General features: G+C 41.9%; 2 protein-coding genes across 2 annotated transcripts; one reads left to right on the top strand and one right to left on the bottom strand.

The window, feature by feature from the left end:
- Positions 1 to 664: 664 nt before the first annotated feature.
- On the top strand, positions 665 to 5,566 carry LOC124014190. The gene is made up of 3 exons (XM_046328951.1): positions 665 to 1,031; positions 3,121 to 3,870; positions 4,133 to 5,566. Exons 1-3 carry the CDS (start codon positions 1,016 to 1,018, stop codon positions 4,216 to 4,218), a joined length of 852 nt encoding a protein of 283 aa, XP_046184907.1. The 5' UTR covers positions 665 to 1,015; the 3' UTR covers positions 4,219 to 5,566.
- Positions 5,567 to 7,000: 1,434 nt separating this feature from the next.
- On the bottom strand, positions 7,001 to 13,126 carry si:dkey-19b23.7. Its single transcript, XM_046328950.1, has 8 exons — positions 12,609 to 13,126; positions 12,179 to 12,250; positions 11,987 to 12,058; positions 9,198 to 9,412; positions 9,004 to 9,064; positions 8,756 to 8,921; positions 8,433 to 8,630; positions 7,001 to 8,082 (listed from the first exon to the last, which is right to left on the bottom strand). Exons 1-8 carry the CDS (start codon positions 12,621 to 12,623, stop codon positions 7,958 to 7,960), a joined length of 924 nt encoding a protein of 307 aa, XP_046184906.1. The 5' UTR covers positions 12,624 to 13,126; the 3' UTR covers positions 7,001 to 7,957.
- Positions 13,127 to 18,465: the final 5,339 nt, after the last annotated feature.

The raw sequence follows: 18,465 nt of genomic DNA, 5'->3' as shown, positions 1-18,465 counted from the left end.
CTGAGTCACTGTATTGTAAAAAAAAAGAATTGTGTATTTGTTTTCATTGAAAGAGCTAGGCTAATGGCCTAATTGGGGAGGCAGGGTAGCCTAGTGGTTAGAGCGTTGGACGCAAGTTCAAACCCCCGAGCTGCCAAGGTACAAATCTGTCGTTCTGCCCCTGAACAGGCAGTTAACCCACTGTTCCTAGGCCGTCATTGAAAATAAGAATTTGTTCTTAACTGACTTGCCTAGTTAAATAAAGGTAAAATATAATGTTACGGTGAATGTGTCCATAATTATGTTATCAGTCATTTACTTTCTATTTGTTTATGACACACGTTGACTTAGTGTTATCCTTCATTGTCCTCTTTATCAATTCAATGCATCTTTAGTTATGTGCGCATTTATGTATATAGGCTATACCAGCATTCCCCTATAGTAAGCCCTAACATTGCCTCCAGGTACTATTTGTCTTGGCTTTGTATTTTCTCCTCTTTCTCTGCTCAAAGCCCTATAGTTTTCCCCTTATCCCCTTGTGCGCCTTTCACTCAGTCACAAACACACACACACACACACATTTCTCCCACCTTTCACTCACACACTCAAAACCCCCTCAAAGACGCAAATGCTCGTCCACTTGCATAGAAGGCCGGAGGCGCGCCCACGCTGTTCATAAGCGCAGCTCGCGAAGGCGTCACCACATTAAAGTTGAGCGGATGAGTATCACACACGCCGACAAGGAAAGCACGAGTTTTTAGTTCCGAACAGTCATAATATCCTAAGTTGTGCCACGTTCTTTTTTAGTTTTAGTCCATAAAATACATTACTGGAATGTATCGTGAATCTTGAGCAGGCAATGCCAAACGAAGCTTTGGGTCAGAATTGTTATGTTTTTAAACGAGACGCGAATTTTGGTTGATCTTATATTTAAGTATTCCAATCATTGAGAAAACAACCGTGCTGAAGCAGAAACCGTTCATTTGCATTGTGAAGACGGGCACTCTTCTTTGAAGCGCCACAGGACATCATTTGCATGAAACTGAAGCCAGGTAAGATGCGTAAATGTTTTTCACTCTATTGAACTAAAGGGATTTTTCAGTCCGTTTTGGGATTTCAGTTGATGGTACGGCCCACAGCTGGCTCCATGTGATCTACAATCCCGACACCCTGTTTAAACGTTTAGAAAGGTACATAATCGTGTATATCTTGCTCATATGAAAGCCAAAGTCAAATGTTTCCAAAACCATAGCGTGCGAGGCATATTTGCGTTTAGACTCACTCAAGGCAAAATGATGGGACGTGGTCTCTGTTTGTTTGAGTATGATATGTTGGCTAAGAGAATAAAGACAAGACACCAATGTCAAGTTCAATAGCCTTGTTTAAGCATTGTACAAATCCCTACACACGGAGTCCGGGGAACAGCCCAGCTCGTCGATTACCTATCAACCAGATTCAGTAACAGTCTCCACTGTCATGTAATGTAATTTGAGTCATGAGAGGGAAACTGACAAACCAATTTCATGTGACTATTATTATTTTTCAGAATGAAAATTATTCGACGACGATGGCAATTTGTGTCATTTCCGAAGTACAAGCATTTACCAATAAATCAAGTTGCCTTATCCTTTGGCGCTTATCGAATGTGTTAGAATTTGTGGAGTCATTGGAACGTCAATGTGCTGCTGACTTTTCCATGGCTCATAATTGGGGCCATCTAGTAAAGACGCTCTACTGAAGGGAAAACCGCTTATGTCCTCGGTGCATAATGGCATTTCAACAACTCTCCATATTTCCCAGGCTGCACAGACACACAAACCTTACTGTCTGCCACTAGGGCAGTACAGTACATCAGATAATATCCTCTGGGATTTGTCACGTTGCTCTATTTACTCATGGGCATTCTTGATCCTATTAAAAAGCACTGTGCAGAAAAAATGCAGCCTGACCACATTCCGAACATGGTTACGATCGGCGTTACTGTATGTGTACATGTTCACCTGTATCTGCCATCTACCAGTTTGTAGACATGCCAAAAGAACTGAACATATTTACTGTGGAAGATTACTTTACTTGTAGCCTGGGGTGGGGTGAGAAGAGGTCTGTTTTTGTGTGTGATAACACAATTTCTGATGTCTAGGTCTCTTGACATCTCACCAAAGCATGCCATTTTTTTTTTTTACGAGTATAAATATTATGTGTGGCGGGGTAGAAAGCGAAGCTGTTTCCTGAGAAGTGGGCTTGCCTAACAATGGCCATCATCTTGGCACAGTCGGCGGTTCGCAGTCAAAGCAACATCTGAGGGAGGCTGTAGGATATGGAGAGAATGGCAGAGAAAAGAGAAGGGGGGGGGGAGAAAGTGCCTAACAATGGCTGGGTCCGTACAGCTCACACAATGTGCCAAGAGGAGAGTGGTGTTTTTGGGACATTCTTAAGACAATGGGAGAGCTATGTCCAGCTGGTGACACTTGACCTCCGTTAAACAGTCCATTGTTTGGGTCTCATTGGCTCTTATGTAGTGTCTAGTTGTGACACAAGTCTGGTCAAGTCAATGCTATGAATTCTAGAACTTGCAGTAAGTACACATCAAATCACTTAAGATTTGTATTGTAAAAAAACAACTTTTTGTCTTCTAAGCCTACAGATCATGTGCTCGAGGTGAAGGGTAAGCCTATTACAGCCTTGGTGTTAATATGGGGAGGGGGGGGGGGGGATACACTTCCACTGGACTGTCATTTGATTTGCTGTTTTTCCAGCTCAGCAGCTAGGTTGGGCTGGGTTTATTAAGACGAGGCACAGTAACTGTTAAATATTTGATGGTTCTGTAGTGAATATTGATTGACTGTTTTATTGCTGCACCTGATCCTGGGCTGGCTCTTGGTTGTTTTTCCACAACCCAGTTCATTGTGTCCTAACAGTCCCCTTTAACTACTGACACGTGTCCACTCTGCATAATACGCTTAAAAGTATAGTTCGCCTCTCAACAACAACAAAAAATATATATATGTATTTTTAATAAAATCTCTCGAGCCGTGTGTCCATATTCCACATTATAACTTATGTTATGGTGTTGGCAATTCATGTGTGATTTGTGGTAATGTATTTAACTAGGCTGCAATTTTGTCTTTCTCTGTATTCCAGATCAAAACGTTGACTCCTCCAACTGTACTCGATTCAAAGAGAAAGTGGGAAATCCAACTAGGAAAAGGACTGAAGACCACGACACCTGTGCCACATCTACCACTAACCCCCCTTTGACCCCTTCAAAACCCACCCTCCTATCCACTATGTCTCTCAATACCTTCCACCTGATGGAGACGCTCAAGAAATCCCCGGCGGCTTTACGCCGCCGTTTCCGCCGCGACCGCACAGAGTCCCTCTCCCACGGCGATCCGCTATTCAAGGTCCACTACCTGGGCACTGAGAAAATCTTCTCCCTGGATCGAGAGCAGGCCCAGGATGCCATAGCCCGTCTGCTCGACGGGGCCGCAAATGGAAAGAAGCTGAGCAAAGACCACGCCTTGGTTGTTCGTCCACGCTATGTCGAAGTCAAAGAGCTCAGCACAGGACGCCAGCTCACTAAGACTTACCTCCAGGACATCGCCTACTGCGCTGCCGACGCCACCAGACCCAACGTGTTTCTGTACATCTGTAAGCAGCGTGGGCAACAGCTGCAGTGCCGGGTGTTCTGGTGCAGCCGGGCAGAGCGGGCACGGGACATGACGGCCTGTCTGGCGCACTCCTTCCAGAGGGCACTGAGTGACTGGCAGGGGGATGGCGGAAGTACCGGCACACTGACCCCAGTAAAGGTTGGGGTGAAGGAGGGAGAGGATATGCCCACCACCCCTAATAGCTCCAAAAACTCCATGCTAACAGCTAGCTTAAGACGAGGTGAACATGGCCTGAGCACCTGACACACTGAAATATTCAATTGAAATCAATAGAAACCAACATTTTTAGGCAGGCAATCCCCTTACCGCCTATCAGTAGGGGAAACTTTCAAAGGGATCAATTGATAGTCTTCAGTTAACGCATGAATATGTATGTACCTGTATTTGCACATTTCAGTCTTTTTCTTGAGAGTTGTATGTGATTAAAATCAAGCCCAGTCAGCACATTTAACACCCTCTCTCACTCCTGTGTCTGTTTGCAGTCCGTTGGAAGAAGAGGAGGTCCCTGTCTCGCAGTCCACTGAGTGCCATGATCAGGAAGAGATCCACCTCAGACATCTGGCACTGAGACAACGGATCCCCAGCATGACACTAAACTGATGACACCCACAGAGACTAGTTACAGCACATAGGGAGGGAAGAGACGAGGGATTGAAAGAACCCACCACTACTGGACTCAACAGGACTGAAGGGTGAGAGAAGAAGATTAGTGCTGGACTTTCTTTTATATGGGACATTGCCTTAGTAAGTCTACAGTACAGTTCATGACTGAAATGAACATTTAGCCTACAAACCGGGACAGTTAATGACTAGCTTCCTTGGAAGACCTGGGAACAAGGCATTGGGTTGATGGTGTGGTACTGTAAGCTGTTTCCAGCATTCACCTCCGTTGCCTTGTGACTTGCTGTCACTGTTGGAACGCTTCAATGCTAAACTGCTAATATCCATTGCCATTCCAAGGCGCTTGTTTTCTAGTGGCCTTGCTACTTTAAACTGCCAGTTATGCTTTCGAAGAAAGGAGCACATGGTCTTGTGTGCCTTTATAACTAGGTAAGGATATGACCAAATATCCCCAAACCACAATCTTCTCTCAATGCAATGCTGGGTATGGGCTGGAATGGTTGAAACTGGTTACAGTCATAGCAAAGACGGTTGTTTTTTTTATAGTTAAAAAAATGTATTTCAATTAAGTTTTTGTTGTTAGCTTATGGATCATTAGCCTGTACCTTTTTTAAGGGGCGAGGAACTTTGTTTGAGCTGAACCTGCAATGTGAGCTCCGTGTTGGTCTTGGGAGAGGTGCTACAAAGTGTGTGTGAGGATTCATGGGGCATAAAGGGTTCATTTGAGCCGACCATAGAAGAACATCTGCTGAGTTGTCGTAGGTACACGGTAGGCTGTGTTTATATGCAGAACTGTAATTAAGGCTATAAGACATGAGAACCCAGGGTTTATTGTGTGAATAACTCTCGACTAAGACCCAACATGGAGGATCAGGGAAACGGCCATTAGGAGGATGTTATTCACGATAATTCCTGGGGCCTGATTGCTTTTATAAAACGGTTACCAATTATTTAATTTTTTTTAAGATGTGTTTTCATTCAATGTTATTTTAATGAGTAAATTTGTTTTATTTCATCCTTCCACCATGACGATCTAGCCTGAGCAAAAGCCAGTTGTTAGTTCTGAAATAATGAAGTAGCTAGCCAAATGAGCTGGTCATCCAAAAAAGGTTTCCATGCAGGCTAGCTACTTTTCCTTTGCTAGTTAGCTAACTAAAGCTGACACTATCACATCAAGCAGCTGAAATGATGGCAAACTATGTGCATTTTAGTTTGTTTTACCTTTGTTTCTATTGCCATTTCTTTTGACATATCCATTGTTATGACCCTTTATAAATAAATTTTCCTGACTAAGAGAAGCTGTCAGTCTTGTCACTCGCAAGTATAACCTGCAACAACCTTGCAAGCAGCAAGGTTTAGACAAACTCAAACTGTTGCAAACCAAATGCTAGCCTAGTAGTGTGTGGAAATAATGTTTTAACACTATTTCACAGGAGAGATTAAGTTTATAAATTGTCTGGCTGGGCTGTGGAATTCAAATGGAACTGTTAAAGGGAAAATCAAATGATGATGATGTGGCCAGTCATTGACAGTGCATTTTATTCCAACACTATGCTAACTCTGTCTTCACAAATCTTCTGAATTTGAATGAGCCTCACGGCTTATGTATACTATAGATGTGATATCAACCTACTTATTCACACTAAATCCTCCTTTACAGGCGTTAGTGTTTGTTTGCTAGAATAGTTTTTTTCTCATAATGATGAACCAGTTAGATGTATCTTATTAGCAGTTTATTTGGAAAAAATCACTCATCTGTGATCCTCCTCATTCCTCACTATTCCGGTGTATGCAAAGTAGTAATGTTTTTGTCACATATACCGGATAGGTGTAGTGAAATGTGTTCCCCAGGTCAGATCTAGTAGTTCAGCAGCCCTGGAGAAAATTAGGTGTAAGTGTCTAGTTCAAGGGCACATCGACAGATTCTTCACCTTGGCGGCTCAGGTATTCAAACCAGCGACCTTTCACTTACTGGCCCAACGCTCTAACCGCTAGGCTACCTCTGTTCCTCTGTGGGGCAGGAACGTTGGTTTGAACTGTTGGGAACTTCTGTCGTGCTCCTGCATTCCAATGGGGACATTATAGAGTTCACAAATCCTCATTGGCCCCGCCCCCAACCTCTCCTCTCTGTCTGGCCTAACCTACTGTAACCTCATGACTTTGCATGTTTCATAGCATTAGTGTTAGCGTGGCCCCAAGCTCAAATACCTGTTTCTCTTACACACGCTCTCTTGCGCCTCACACACATCCCCATGCCACATCCGCTTATTCCATACATTAAAGACATCTATACTCAGGCAACCATTATGAAAAGGTCACATTACATCCCAGCTTAATTTCTCGACGTGATACTACAGTATGCAGTATTGTATAATTTAGTTTCATGACAGCTGACTGGTGTTTTGTGTAGTTTACACAGGAGACTGCTTGTCTATGAATGGGGTGGTATGGGGGCTATTCTACAAAATGTTATTTGACTTGACAGGTTATGCCATTGATGTCAATGGATGTTTGTTTAACCATTTATTTTAAATGACTGTATTCTGATGCATCTCAAACTACACTCTAAAGATGAGGTTGTGCCATTTGTAAGTGCATGCTTTAAGGTCGGGTTTTATGTTGCATATTTAAATATTTAAATATATGTTCTATGGAATAATAAACACTCATACAATGATACTGTATGTGCTTGTATATTTGAGAATTTATTTTCTACCTTAACTGAAGACACGGCATCAAAACAGCCAACCTCAGGCCAAAACAAGAGTCCTGTACCACACTAGTGTGCACTGTATCTTTAGTCCTGGAGCCAAGCGTTTGATGAATGAGACAAAACAATCTGAGGCGTATCTATTTAAAAAGGCGATTTGCCCTTTTCTTTTTTTTTAAAGGGGCGTTATATCTCTGACTCGAAAGAACACATTCCATCAAGGAGCTGGAAAGCAGAAGTTCACCATAGGTCATGGGATAAGCTTAAAGTCATGAGGCTTATTTCTTAGGATACTTTACTTTATTCTGACCCATTTCATCACTGTGACAGAGGTGAAATTACAGTACATTAACACATTGAAATGGAATACCGTACATTCAAATGTGCCCTATTTATGGGGCTAGCACATTTGAATGAGAGCATTTTTCAGTGGGGACAAATAATAGTTCCCTTTTGTATTGTCTTATTGGCACATTGATCACACCTCTGTTGGGGAAATAATCATTCAATATGGCTATATGTTTACCTATATTAAACATGCACAAACATAGGGATATACTAGTACCCCCTCAGTCTCCTTCCATCCTACAATGTCGACTCTGACCACATCAGGGTTGTGTTCAGGGGCACCAAAAGGAAGAAAACATCCTGAAGTTGGACAAAAATTAGTGGAGTGTTCAATTTAAAGGAAACGGTGCTGTTCGGGAACGACCAGTTGAATAATGGAGAGGGGGGTTCGGTTGTGGGTTCAAAATGCACAGCTGCCCTTAAAATACATTACCAATCAGAGCAAACGTACCTCAAAGTCTTGTTTAAGAACGTTGAACGTTTTGAGGAAACGTGTCGTTCAGTACAAACGTTATATTGAACTGAAAGCACCCCTGGACTTGCCCTATAAGAAACTGTAGTTTTTTAGAGTTTTTCGTTCCAAAGAGTTTTGCTACGGTGTGCTGTGCACTAAAGAATATGACCCTTGTCACTCTTCCTCTGACGACTCTCCTGAAACGGGAGTGGCTGCCCTGGTGCTTCTGCCCGGTCTTCTTTGGACCTCAGACAGAGTCTGGACATGGAGACGCCTCAGAGACTTCATCTCTTCTACGACTGAGAGAGAGAAAGAAAGAGTGAGGAGATTAAGAAAGGAAGGCCATTTGACATACATATGCAGCCCAACAGTGCCACCTAGCAACTATAGACTAGAGCAACACTCATCATAATAATTATGTTCATTACTATTATTGGATGGATAATAAATACAAATGTAGCCCATGCATCTTAAGCCGTTTATAAACACTTGGCATTGCAGGTCAACTCATTCATAATTGGATGTTTTGATTCTGTGTTGAAAATGTTCACTAAACCCCAGCACCATAGGCCTATTCTAGTCTTGACGATTTGATACTGGGTACAGAAATAAATATGTTTCCAGGAAGTTTTATTTAATTGTGACTTACCTTTGTCGTAGTGCAGCTCATCCCGGTTGCCATAGACAGCGTAGGTTTCCAGAAAGTTAAGCAGAGCCCCAGAGACCAGGAAGCGCTCTGGGAGAGGAAGGCTTTTCAGGTAGCGCATGTCCAGGGCAAAGGGGTTGGAGGGAGATGGAACGGTGCACAGACACACCAGCTCACTCACTACATCCCATACCCGTATTCCTATAGGAAGAGCAACAGGGAAAAGGAGGATAGCTGATCAGCCAAGTATGTGACGCAGTGTTTCAGATGGATTATTGTTATGGTGGGGTGCAAACTAGAAAAACATAAATATAAACGTTCTAAACCTTGTGATCCCCAGTCCGTGATGGCCTTGAGTTTCATGGGCGTGTCCTTGACCATCGAATCTGTGCCTCCAATGTTGACCAGGCGCTCGTGATTGGACCTTATCCAGGCGTACGGGCGACCATACTTGGCGTAGCCAGCCAATAGGAAAAGAGTGCAATTCACTTCCTGAAAAGATGAGCGAGGGTCAGAATAAAACTGATTTATTTACAACTCAACGTGAGTGGAACGCAATGATGACTATACTCACAGGCACTGCTATCTCCCTCTCACTGGGGGAGGCTGGTAGGAGATGGGCCTCACTGCTGCCCCTGTGGAAAAAGATAGATAAATGATTCTGTGTGTGTGCATGTGGGCATGAATCTATGCAAGTTGTGTGTGTTTCATAATTGCATGTGTGTATTTGTGTGTGTACTTTAATACTCGCAAAACATAACCCCTCACTTGTGGGCATGGTGGTTGGGCCCATGTGATGAGTGCTGCTGCTTCCTTAGCATGCTTTGTGGCCCCTGAGGGCCTTGATGAGGCCCCTGGTGGTCCCCGGGCAGGGGGGAGCTGGCGTCACTAGCCAGGCTGTAAGTGCTACTGGTGCTGCTGGATGAGGAACTGCTACTGAAGGAGGACGCTGCCGACACCATGAACCCAGGGGAACGCCAACCCTGAGGGGGCAGACCAGGGTCTTGTTCAGTAGAGCACACAGTAGCAAAGGTTTTTGGAACAGGGAATGGAAATCAGTGTTCTAATTGGTCAAGTTAAAGTGGAATTTCACTCTCTTTTAAAACGTTTTCTCCCTACTGTCCTGGAATAAAAGATTAACAGTAATATAGATCAGGTATTCCCAAACTGGGGGTACGCCAAATAAAAATGTGATTCACATTAAAAAAAAAAAAAAAAAAAAAAAATTATAATTATATTTCTTCATAGTACATTTATATTTTCCAACTCAGCTATACATTTGGGTGAGTTTTTTTCTCTCACCTGAGTAGCCTCGTTTCACTGCCAAAAATAAATACATTTAACCATCTAGTGTTCAGTCGAAATAACAACACAATGTCAAATAATTAACATCCAATCACATTAACCGTTACTCTCTCGCAGAAACCTTCACTCTTGCGCAGACATTTAGAAACGAAACATGACCATTTGAAAGATAAGCCACAGGAGTTTTTTGAGCAAGAATTAAGACAACTTTCGAGTAGTAAGACATGTATAAAAGCAACAGATACCATTAATAAGAAGGGGCTAGAAGAGTATTGTATGGTGAGCTACCGAGTGGAGAGGACAGGCAAGTTACATACTATTGTGGAGGACTTAATTCTTCCTGCTGCCGGGGATGTGGCTGAGACAATGCTTGGGGAAAAGGCCCAAAATACGATACAGACAATGCCTCCATCAAACAACACTGTTTCACAATGCATCAGTGACATGGCAGGAGATGTTTTGAAACAATTACTGCTTTGCGTACAAGTCAATGAATTATATGCGTTACAGCTGGATGAGTCAACAGACGTGTTGGGCCTGGAACAGCCCCTGCTATATGTCCGTCACGTTTATGGGGGAGGGGGGGGGTCAATTAAGGAAGACATCCTCTTCTGCAAACCACTGGAAACCAGGAAAACATGATAGGATATTTTTAAAGCAATGGACAGCTTTGTGACATCAAACGGACTGCAGCATCCACCGAGAGGCTCTTGCTGCCCAGGGAATGCCTGACAGCTTGGAATACATTTTGGACACTACAGTGAAAATGGTTAACTTTGTTAAAGCAAGGCCCCTGAACTCTCGTGTATTTTCTGAATTATGCAATGATATGGGCAGCGACCATTTAACGCTTTTAAAACATGCAGAAATGCGCTGGGGCAAAGTATTGATACATTTAAATTGAGAGATGAGCTTAACATTTTCTTTACTGACCATAATTTTCACTTGTCTGATCGCTTACATGATGACGAGTTTCTCACACGACTGGCTTATCTGGGTGATGTTTTTTCCTCACCTGAATGATTTGAATCTAGGATTACAGGGACTCTTTGCAACTATATTCAATGTGCGGGACAAAATTGAGGCTATGATTAAGAAGTTGGAGCTCTTTTCTGTCTGTATTAACAAGGACAACACACAGGCCTTTCCATCATTATATTATTTTTTGTGTGCAAATGAACTCAAGCTTACAGACAATGTAAAATGTGATATAGAGAAGCACCTGAGTGAACAGGGTGCACAATTACGCTGGTACTTTCCTGAAACGGACAACACAATCAACTGGATTCATTATCCTTTTCATGCCCTGCCTCTAGTCCACTTACCGATATGTGAACAAGAGAGGCTCATCGAAATTGCAAGAAAGCGGTTTTGTGAAAATGTTATTTAATCAGAATTCACTACCAGATTTCTGGATAGGGCTGCGCTCAGAGTTTCTTGCCTTGGCAAATCGCACTGTTAAGACACTGATGCCCTTTGCTACCACATACGTATGTGATAGTGGATACTCGGCCCTCACTAGCATGAAAACTAAATACAGGCAAAGACTGTGTGTGGAAAATAATTTAAGACTCTCCAATAAAGAGTTATGTGCATCCTTTCAAGCACACCCTTCTTATTTGGGACGGCAGCGTAGCCTAGTGGTTAGAGCGTTGGACTAGTAACCGGAAGGTTGCAAGTTCAAGCCCCCGAGCTGACAAGGTCCAAATCTGTCGTTCTGCCCCTGAACAGGCAGTTAACCCACTGTTCCCAGGCAATCATTGAAAATAAGAATGTGTTCTTAACTGACTTGCCTGGTTAAATAAAGAAAAAAGAAAAATTAACCTGTTGTGAGTTATTCACCATTTTTGATGAACAAATAAGGTTCTATATGTATGGATAAATAAAAAGCAAATGTATTGATTATTATTATATTATTATTTGTGCCCTGGTCCTATAAGAGCTCTTTGTCACTTCTCACGAGCCGGTTTGTGATAAAAACTCATTCACACTCATTCTTATGTTTAATAAATGTATCGTATAGTGTTTGTGGCAGGCTTACAATGATGGAAACAAAACAACATTTGAGAGTGCGCTGACCCTGGTGCTAGAGGGGGTACGCAGCTGGAGGTTGAATGTCTGAAGGGGTACGGGACTATATAAAGTTTGGGAACCACTCATATAGACTTAAAGGAATGGCTAATCATCGATTTCTGAATGTTTGAGAAAACAAGATAGGTGCAGTTAATTAGTGGAGTTAGTTCAACACTAACCAGGTCTTCATTGACTACTGTCAGGAGTAGCTCCTCTCTCCCCCTCAGCCAAGGTTGAAAGTACCGGAAACCCTACATGGAGAGACACAAGATTATCCTGATGATAATATATGTTTTCTGACCTTTAAAACAATTATTATTTAGGTGTTCTGTAACTATCATGTATCTGGTTCTAGAACTATAAGAACTAACCTGCAATGATCCCAATAAGGCCAGGTCTGTCAGAAAGTGCTGCAGTTTTTTCCTCTGTTCTCTCTCTCGCTTCTGCCACACACACACACTTTGTGAATTTCATATTTGAGCAAATGTTGTTTATCTGAAAGCAAGGACCTCAGTATGGTGCATGGAAAATAAGATACCCCTTATCTCCTAGCAACACCTCAGCATCCTTGTCAAGTATCCCACTATATGGTGCACAAACAATACATCCACTGCCATTTAGATGCATGGTTATGAATGCAAAGGAAATATAAATCAAATAATATCAACAACTGCATTTTAAAACTACATCATTGATTATATTTCATCTATGGGTGATTGAATACATAGGCTACAATAAACATTTAATTGTCAAATGATTCATTTCCGAAACAGAAATAGATTCCTTAGGCTGGTTACTTACACTGCCGCTGCTCATCTTGTTGTCTGTAAAAATCTAAACCCAGAACTGTGTATTTTAGCACGTTTGCACTGCGTTAATGTGCGCTGTCACACCTATACATAAAACGATTAAACTGCAAACGCATCATTTCCTTCCCTCTTTTTCATTAATCTTAATGAAATGTATTCTGCATCAGAATCTTATGCGTCTTTCTGCGATACAATTATCTGCCAAATGCATTTTCTTTTAAAACAGAAATCTACATTATAGATATTATTACGGAAGATCCCTTGTTCTTCGATCTCATCTCTCGGGTGTTGTCTCACACGCAAGGGATCATCTGTATCTTCCCGTGTTACAGAGAAACGTAGGATAAATGCGTGATTAGGCAAAATATGTGGACCTGTTGGGTAGGCGTACATACATTTATGCCTAAAGTAATTTCAGAAATATGAGGGCCAATTAATGCATGGGGTTTGAATATTTCCTTGTAAATCCGTGTAAATTCTTCAATGTGCCTTGTTAATTGGTAGATCCTATGACAGAAAACAGATTTCTACAAATTAGGTGCGAACAGGTGTCAACAAAATAGTCAAAATGGCGCCAGTTATGAACAGCAAAACAATTGTAAGTTTGACTAATTGCACAAGAAAATAGAAAAAGATAAAGAAATAGAAATGATTTTTTTTTCACTTCATCTTCACACTATACCAGCCATGACCATACATTGTTAAGTAAAAGTTTGGTCTCCCAAATACATGCTGGGGTGAGTTTTAAGAGTGGATGGTAGTGACTGTGAAGCTACTAGTATTTGGTCACAGTAATAGAATAGTTATTCCATATAAATATGTACATGTTTAATTGAATTAAACACTTTTTCCCAGCACACTATTACTCTGTGCTACACTCAACAGTACCCATACTCATGTACCAGTTGCTAAATTTGATTACATTTACAAGTGCTGCTCTCACCCACCGGACTTAAACGAGCTTATTCATGAACGACCAGACTGCTTCTCTTACTGAAAATGTCATATGATAGTGTCGACCCCTAATGGCCATCTACAGCATAACCTTTATTAGTATCAGTAGAGGAGAATTCAGTCAAGTGTTTTGTCTTTAGATTTGTCAGAGAGATGGAGATCTGCACACTGTCGAAAATGTGGACAAATCCAAAACTGACGCTCTAATGCAAAAACAAAGATATTTTATTAGGACAACATCCAATAGAAGATTCACAATAAAAGTTCATCTTAGATGCACTTAAATTATGCATGTATGGTACCAGTCAAAAGTTTGGACATTGAGTCATTCAAGGGTTTTTCTTTATTTTTATTTTCTTACTATTCTACATTGTAGAATAATAGTATGAAAAAAACTATGAAATAACATGGAATCATGTAGAAACCAATAAAGTGTTCTACAAATCTAAATATATTTTAGATTCTTCAAAGAAGCCATTTTTGCCTTGATGACATATTTGCACACTCTTGGCATTCTCTCAATTAGCTTCACCTGGAATGCTTTTCCAACAGTCTTGAAGGAGTTCCTACATATGATCAGCACTTGTTGGCTGCTTTTCCTTCCCTCTTCGGTCCAACTCATCCCAAACCTTCTCAATTGGGTTGAGGTCGGGTGATTGTGGAGGCCAGATCATCTGATGCATCTGATGCAGCACTCCATCACTCTCCTATGTCAAATAGCACTTACACAGTCTGGAGGTGTGTTTTGGGTCATTGTCCTGTTGAAAAACAAATGATAGTCCCAATAACCGCAAACCAGATGTGATGGTGTATCGCTGCAGAATGCTGTGGTAGTCATGCTGGTTAAGTGTGGTTTGAATTCTAAATAGTTCATAGATGGTGTCACGAGCAAAGCACCCCCACACATCACACCTTCTCTTCCATGCTTCACGGTGGGAACCACACATGTGGAGATCATCCGTTCAGCTACTCTGCGTCTCACAAAGACACTGTGGTTGGAACCAAAAATCTCAAACTTGGACTCATCAGACCAAAGGACAGATTTCCACCGGTCTAATGTCCATTGCTCGTGTTTCTTGGGTCAAGAAAGTCTCTTATTATTATTTGTGCCCTTTAGTTGTGGTTTTGCAGCAATTTGACTATGATGGCCTGATACACACAGCCTCCTCTGAACAGTTGATGTTGAGATGTGTCTGTTACTTGAACAATGTGAAGCATTTATTTGGGCTGCAATTTCTGAGTCTGGTAACTAATGAACTTATCCTCTGCAACAGAGGTAACTCTGGGTCTTCCTTTCCTGTGGCGGTCCTCATGAGAGCCAGTTTCATCATAGCGCTAGATGGATTTTCCGACTGCACTTGAAAAAACGTTCAAAGTTCTTGACATTTTCCGCATTGACTGACCTTCATGTCTTAAAGTAATGATGGAATGTCTTTTCTCTTTGCTTATTTGAGCTGTTCTTGCCATAATATGGACTTGGTATTTTACCAAATAGGGCTATCTTCTGTATACCACCCCTACCTTGTCACAACATAGCTGATTGGTTCAAATGCATTAAGAAGGAAAGAAATTCCACAAATGAACTTTTAACAAGGCACACCTGTTAATTGAAATATATTCCAGGTGACTACCTCATGAAGCTGGTTGAGGGAATGCCAAGAGTGTGCAAAGCTGTCATCAAGGCAAAGGGTGGCTACTTTGAAGAATCTAAAAATATATTTTGATTTGTTTAACACTTTTTTGGTTAGTACATGATTCCATATATGTTATTTCATAGTTTTGATTACTTCACCATTATTCTACAATTTAGAAAATAGTTCAAATAAAGAGAACCCCTTGAATGAGTAGGTGTGTCCAAACTTTTGACTGGTACTGTATATCTGACAGGATTGGAAAATAACCCTGTCAGACAGGAAAGACATGATGAAACTGTACAGAATCTCATATTGTTATTCATTCACCATGTTGTTCTTATTGTGGTTGCATATGGATCTACGGATGGAAACACCATAAACAAACAATCTGTGAAACACATGCCACTGTTGATCAGCCTCCTTGCTTTTATTACTGACTCATACCAAATACAACATGTTCTGTGTCAATGAGTTTATGGTTATGATTCCATCTGTCCTGTGTTAAAGGAACATTCCTTTAACACAGGAATGTGTCTGTGTCTGGCTCCATCTGCCTAATGATCAGATTCGACGTTGAAGGTGAAAGTGTAATGTTATTGGTTGAAAATAGTGATGGGTTCAGACATCATTCAATTAAATAACACAATTTTGTGTCCCCTTAGAGTAAGCTAGGTGCACTGTGAATATTGACGTTCACTACCTGTAAACCTCTTATGTCATCAGACCACCATGGAGTCCACTTCCTGTCTGGTCAGCGACTAGGTTGACTTGATTGACCCATATTGGAATTTCCTTATTTTTTATTTTTTTATTATTATTTTTTAGTTAAATATTTACCCCTTTTTCTCCCCAATTTCGTGGTGTCCAATTGTTGTAGTAGCTACTATCTTGTCTCATCGCTACAACTCCCGTACGGGGCTCGGGAGAGACGAAGGTTGAAAGTCATGCGTCCTCCGATACACAACCCAACCTAGCCGCACTGCTTCTTAACACAGCGCATCCAACCCGGAAGCCAGTCGCACCAATGTGTCGGAGGAAACACTGTGCACCTGGCAACCTTGGTTAGCGCGCACTGCGCCCGGCCCGCCACAGGAGTCACTGGTGCGCGATGAGACAAGGACATCCCTACCGACCAAGCCCTCCCTAACCCGGACGATGCTAGGCCAGTTGTGCGTCGAACCATGGACCTCCTGGTCGCGGCCGGTTACGACAGAGCCTGGGCGCAAACCCAGAGTTTCTGATGGCACAGCTGGCGCTGCAGTACAGCGCCCTTAACCACTGCGCCACCCGGGAGGCTGGAATTTCCTTATTTGTGGTAATACAATCGCTTTGGTTTGATAAAGTCCTTTTCCAATTGTTTTACACTAGGTTGGGGTGGAAAACTCACCTCATCCACTGATGTTGCACTCAACAATTAATCCCACTAAATGTATTTATTTTGATACGTTTTTGTGTGTGTAATCGACTGTATTCAGCAGTCAATTACAGAAATTCGGCTTGGCCCTAAGATGCTCACAAGCTTCTACAGATGTACCATGCACCAATTGCCTGGTACGGCAATTGCAGGGCTCTCCAGAGGGTGGTTTACTCAGTGTAATGCATCACCAGGGGCACACTGCCTGCCCTCCAAGACATTTACAGCACCCGATGTCACAGGAAGATCATCAAGGACCTCACCATCCGAGCCATGGCCTGTTCACCCTGCAACCATCTAGAAGGCAGAGACAGTACACTTGTATCAAAGCTGGGATCAAGAGACTGAAAAACAGGCTAGTAGACTGTTAAATAGTCACTACTAGCCTGGCCTCCGCCCAGTACCCTGCCCTGAAACTTAGTCGCTGTTACTAGCCGGCTACCACGAGATACTCAACCATGCACCTTAGAGACTGCTGCCTTATGTACATAGTCATTGAACACTGGTCGCTTGAATAATGTTTACATACTGTTTTATCCACTTCATATGTATATACTGTTTTCTAGTCAAGGCTCATCCTTTATAACTACTGCTGTACACACCTTTTCTATTCATATACATAATGTCTATACATACCATCATATACATATATATTTATATTCCGAACTCTGACATTGCTCGTTCTTGATTTCTTTCTTTTTGTTCTTTGGGTTTGAGTTTTTTACTGTTAGGTATTACTGCACTGTTGGAGCGCGGAACAAAAGCATTTTGCTGCACCTGCGATAACGTCTGCCAAATATATATATTTGACCAATTTTTTATTTTATTTTTATTTCACCTTTATTTAACCAGGTAGGCAAGTTGAGAACAAGTTCTCATTTACAATCGCGACCTGGCCAAGATAAAGCAAAGCAGTTCGACACATACAACAAGACAGAGTTACACATGGAGTAAAACAAACATAGAGTCAATAATACAGTAGAAAAATAAGTCTATATAAAATGTGACCAAATGAGATGAGATAAGGGAGGTAAAGGCAAAAAAAGGCCATGGTGGCGAAGTAAATACAATATAGCAAGTAAAACACTGGAATGGTAGATTTGCAGTGGAAGACCTTAGAAAGACAGGGTAGGATAGATATAGGTCTTTGAAGAGGGGGATGGCCACAGCTGCTTTCCAATCTATGGGAATCTCAGATGACACGAAAGAGAGGTTGAACAGGCTAGTAATAGGGGTTGCAACAATTTCGGCAGATCATTTTTTTTAGATAGAAAGGGTCCAGATTGTCAAGCCCGGCTGATTTGTAGGGGTCCAGATTTTGCAGCTCTTTCAGAACATCAGCTGACTGGATTTGGGAGAAGGAAACATGAGGAAGGCTTGGGCGAATTGCTATGGGGTTGCAGTGCTGTTGACCGGGGTAGGGGTAGCCAGGTGGAAAGCATGGCCAGCCATAGAAAAATGCTTATTGAAATTCTCAATTATAGTGGATTTATCGGTGGTGACAGAGTTTCCTATCCTCAGTGCAGTGGGCAGCTGAGGATAGGTGTGTTGTGTTGCAGGAAGCAAATTTCTGCTTGAAAAAGCTAGCCTTGGCTTTTCTAACTGCCTATGTATATTGGTTTCTAACTTCCCTGAAAAGTTTGCATATCACGGGGGCTGTTCGATGCTAATGCAGAACGCCATAGGATGTTTTTGTGTTGGTTAAGGGCAGTCAGGTCTGGGGAGAACCAAGGGCTATATCTGTTCCTGGTTCTAAATTTCTTGAATGGGGCATGCTTATTTAAGATGGTGAGGAAGGCTTTTTTTTAAATAACCAGGCATCCTCTACTGACGGGATGAGGTCAATA

This window comes from Oncorhynchus gorbuscha, linkage group LG25 (assembly GCF_021184085.1).
Source record: "Oncorhynchus gorbuscha isolate QuinsamMale2020 ecotype Even-year linkage group LG25, OgorEven_v1.0, whole genome shotgun sequence".
In the NCBI taxonomy this organism is placed as follows: Eukaryota; Metazoa; Chordata; class Actinopteri; order Salmoniformes; family Salmonidae; genus Oncorhynchus; species Oncorhynchus gorbuscha.
This window is presented reverse-complemented; position numbering and strand designations above follow the sequence as displayed.

Bases quoted from the DNA above. Each gene is read 5' to 3' on its own strand.
- si:dkey-19b23.7 (XM_046328950.1), bottom strand. The intron at 9,065-9,197 runs GTGAGGGGTTAT...CTTTTTCCACAG, and splicing joins CCCAACCACCATGCCCACAA to GGGCAGCAGTGAGGCCCATC. The intron at 8,922-9,003 runs GTGAGTATAGTC...TCATCTTTTCAG, and splicing joins AGAGGGAGATAGCAGTGCCT to GAAGTGAATTGCACTCTTTT.
- LOC124014190 (XM_046328951.1), top strand. The intron at 3,871-4,132 runs GTGAACATGGCC...GTCTGTTTGCAG, and splicing joins AACAGCTAGCTTAAGACGAG to TCCGTTGGAAGAAGAGGAGG.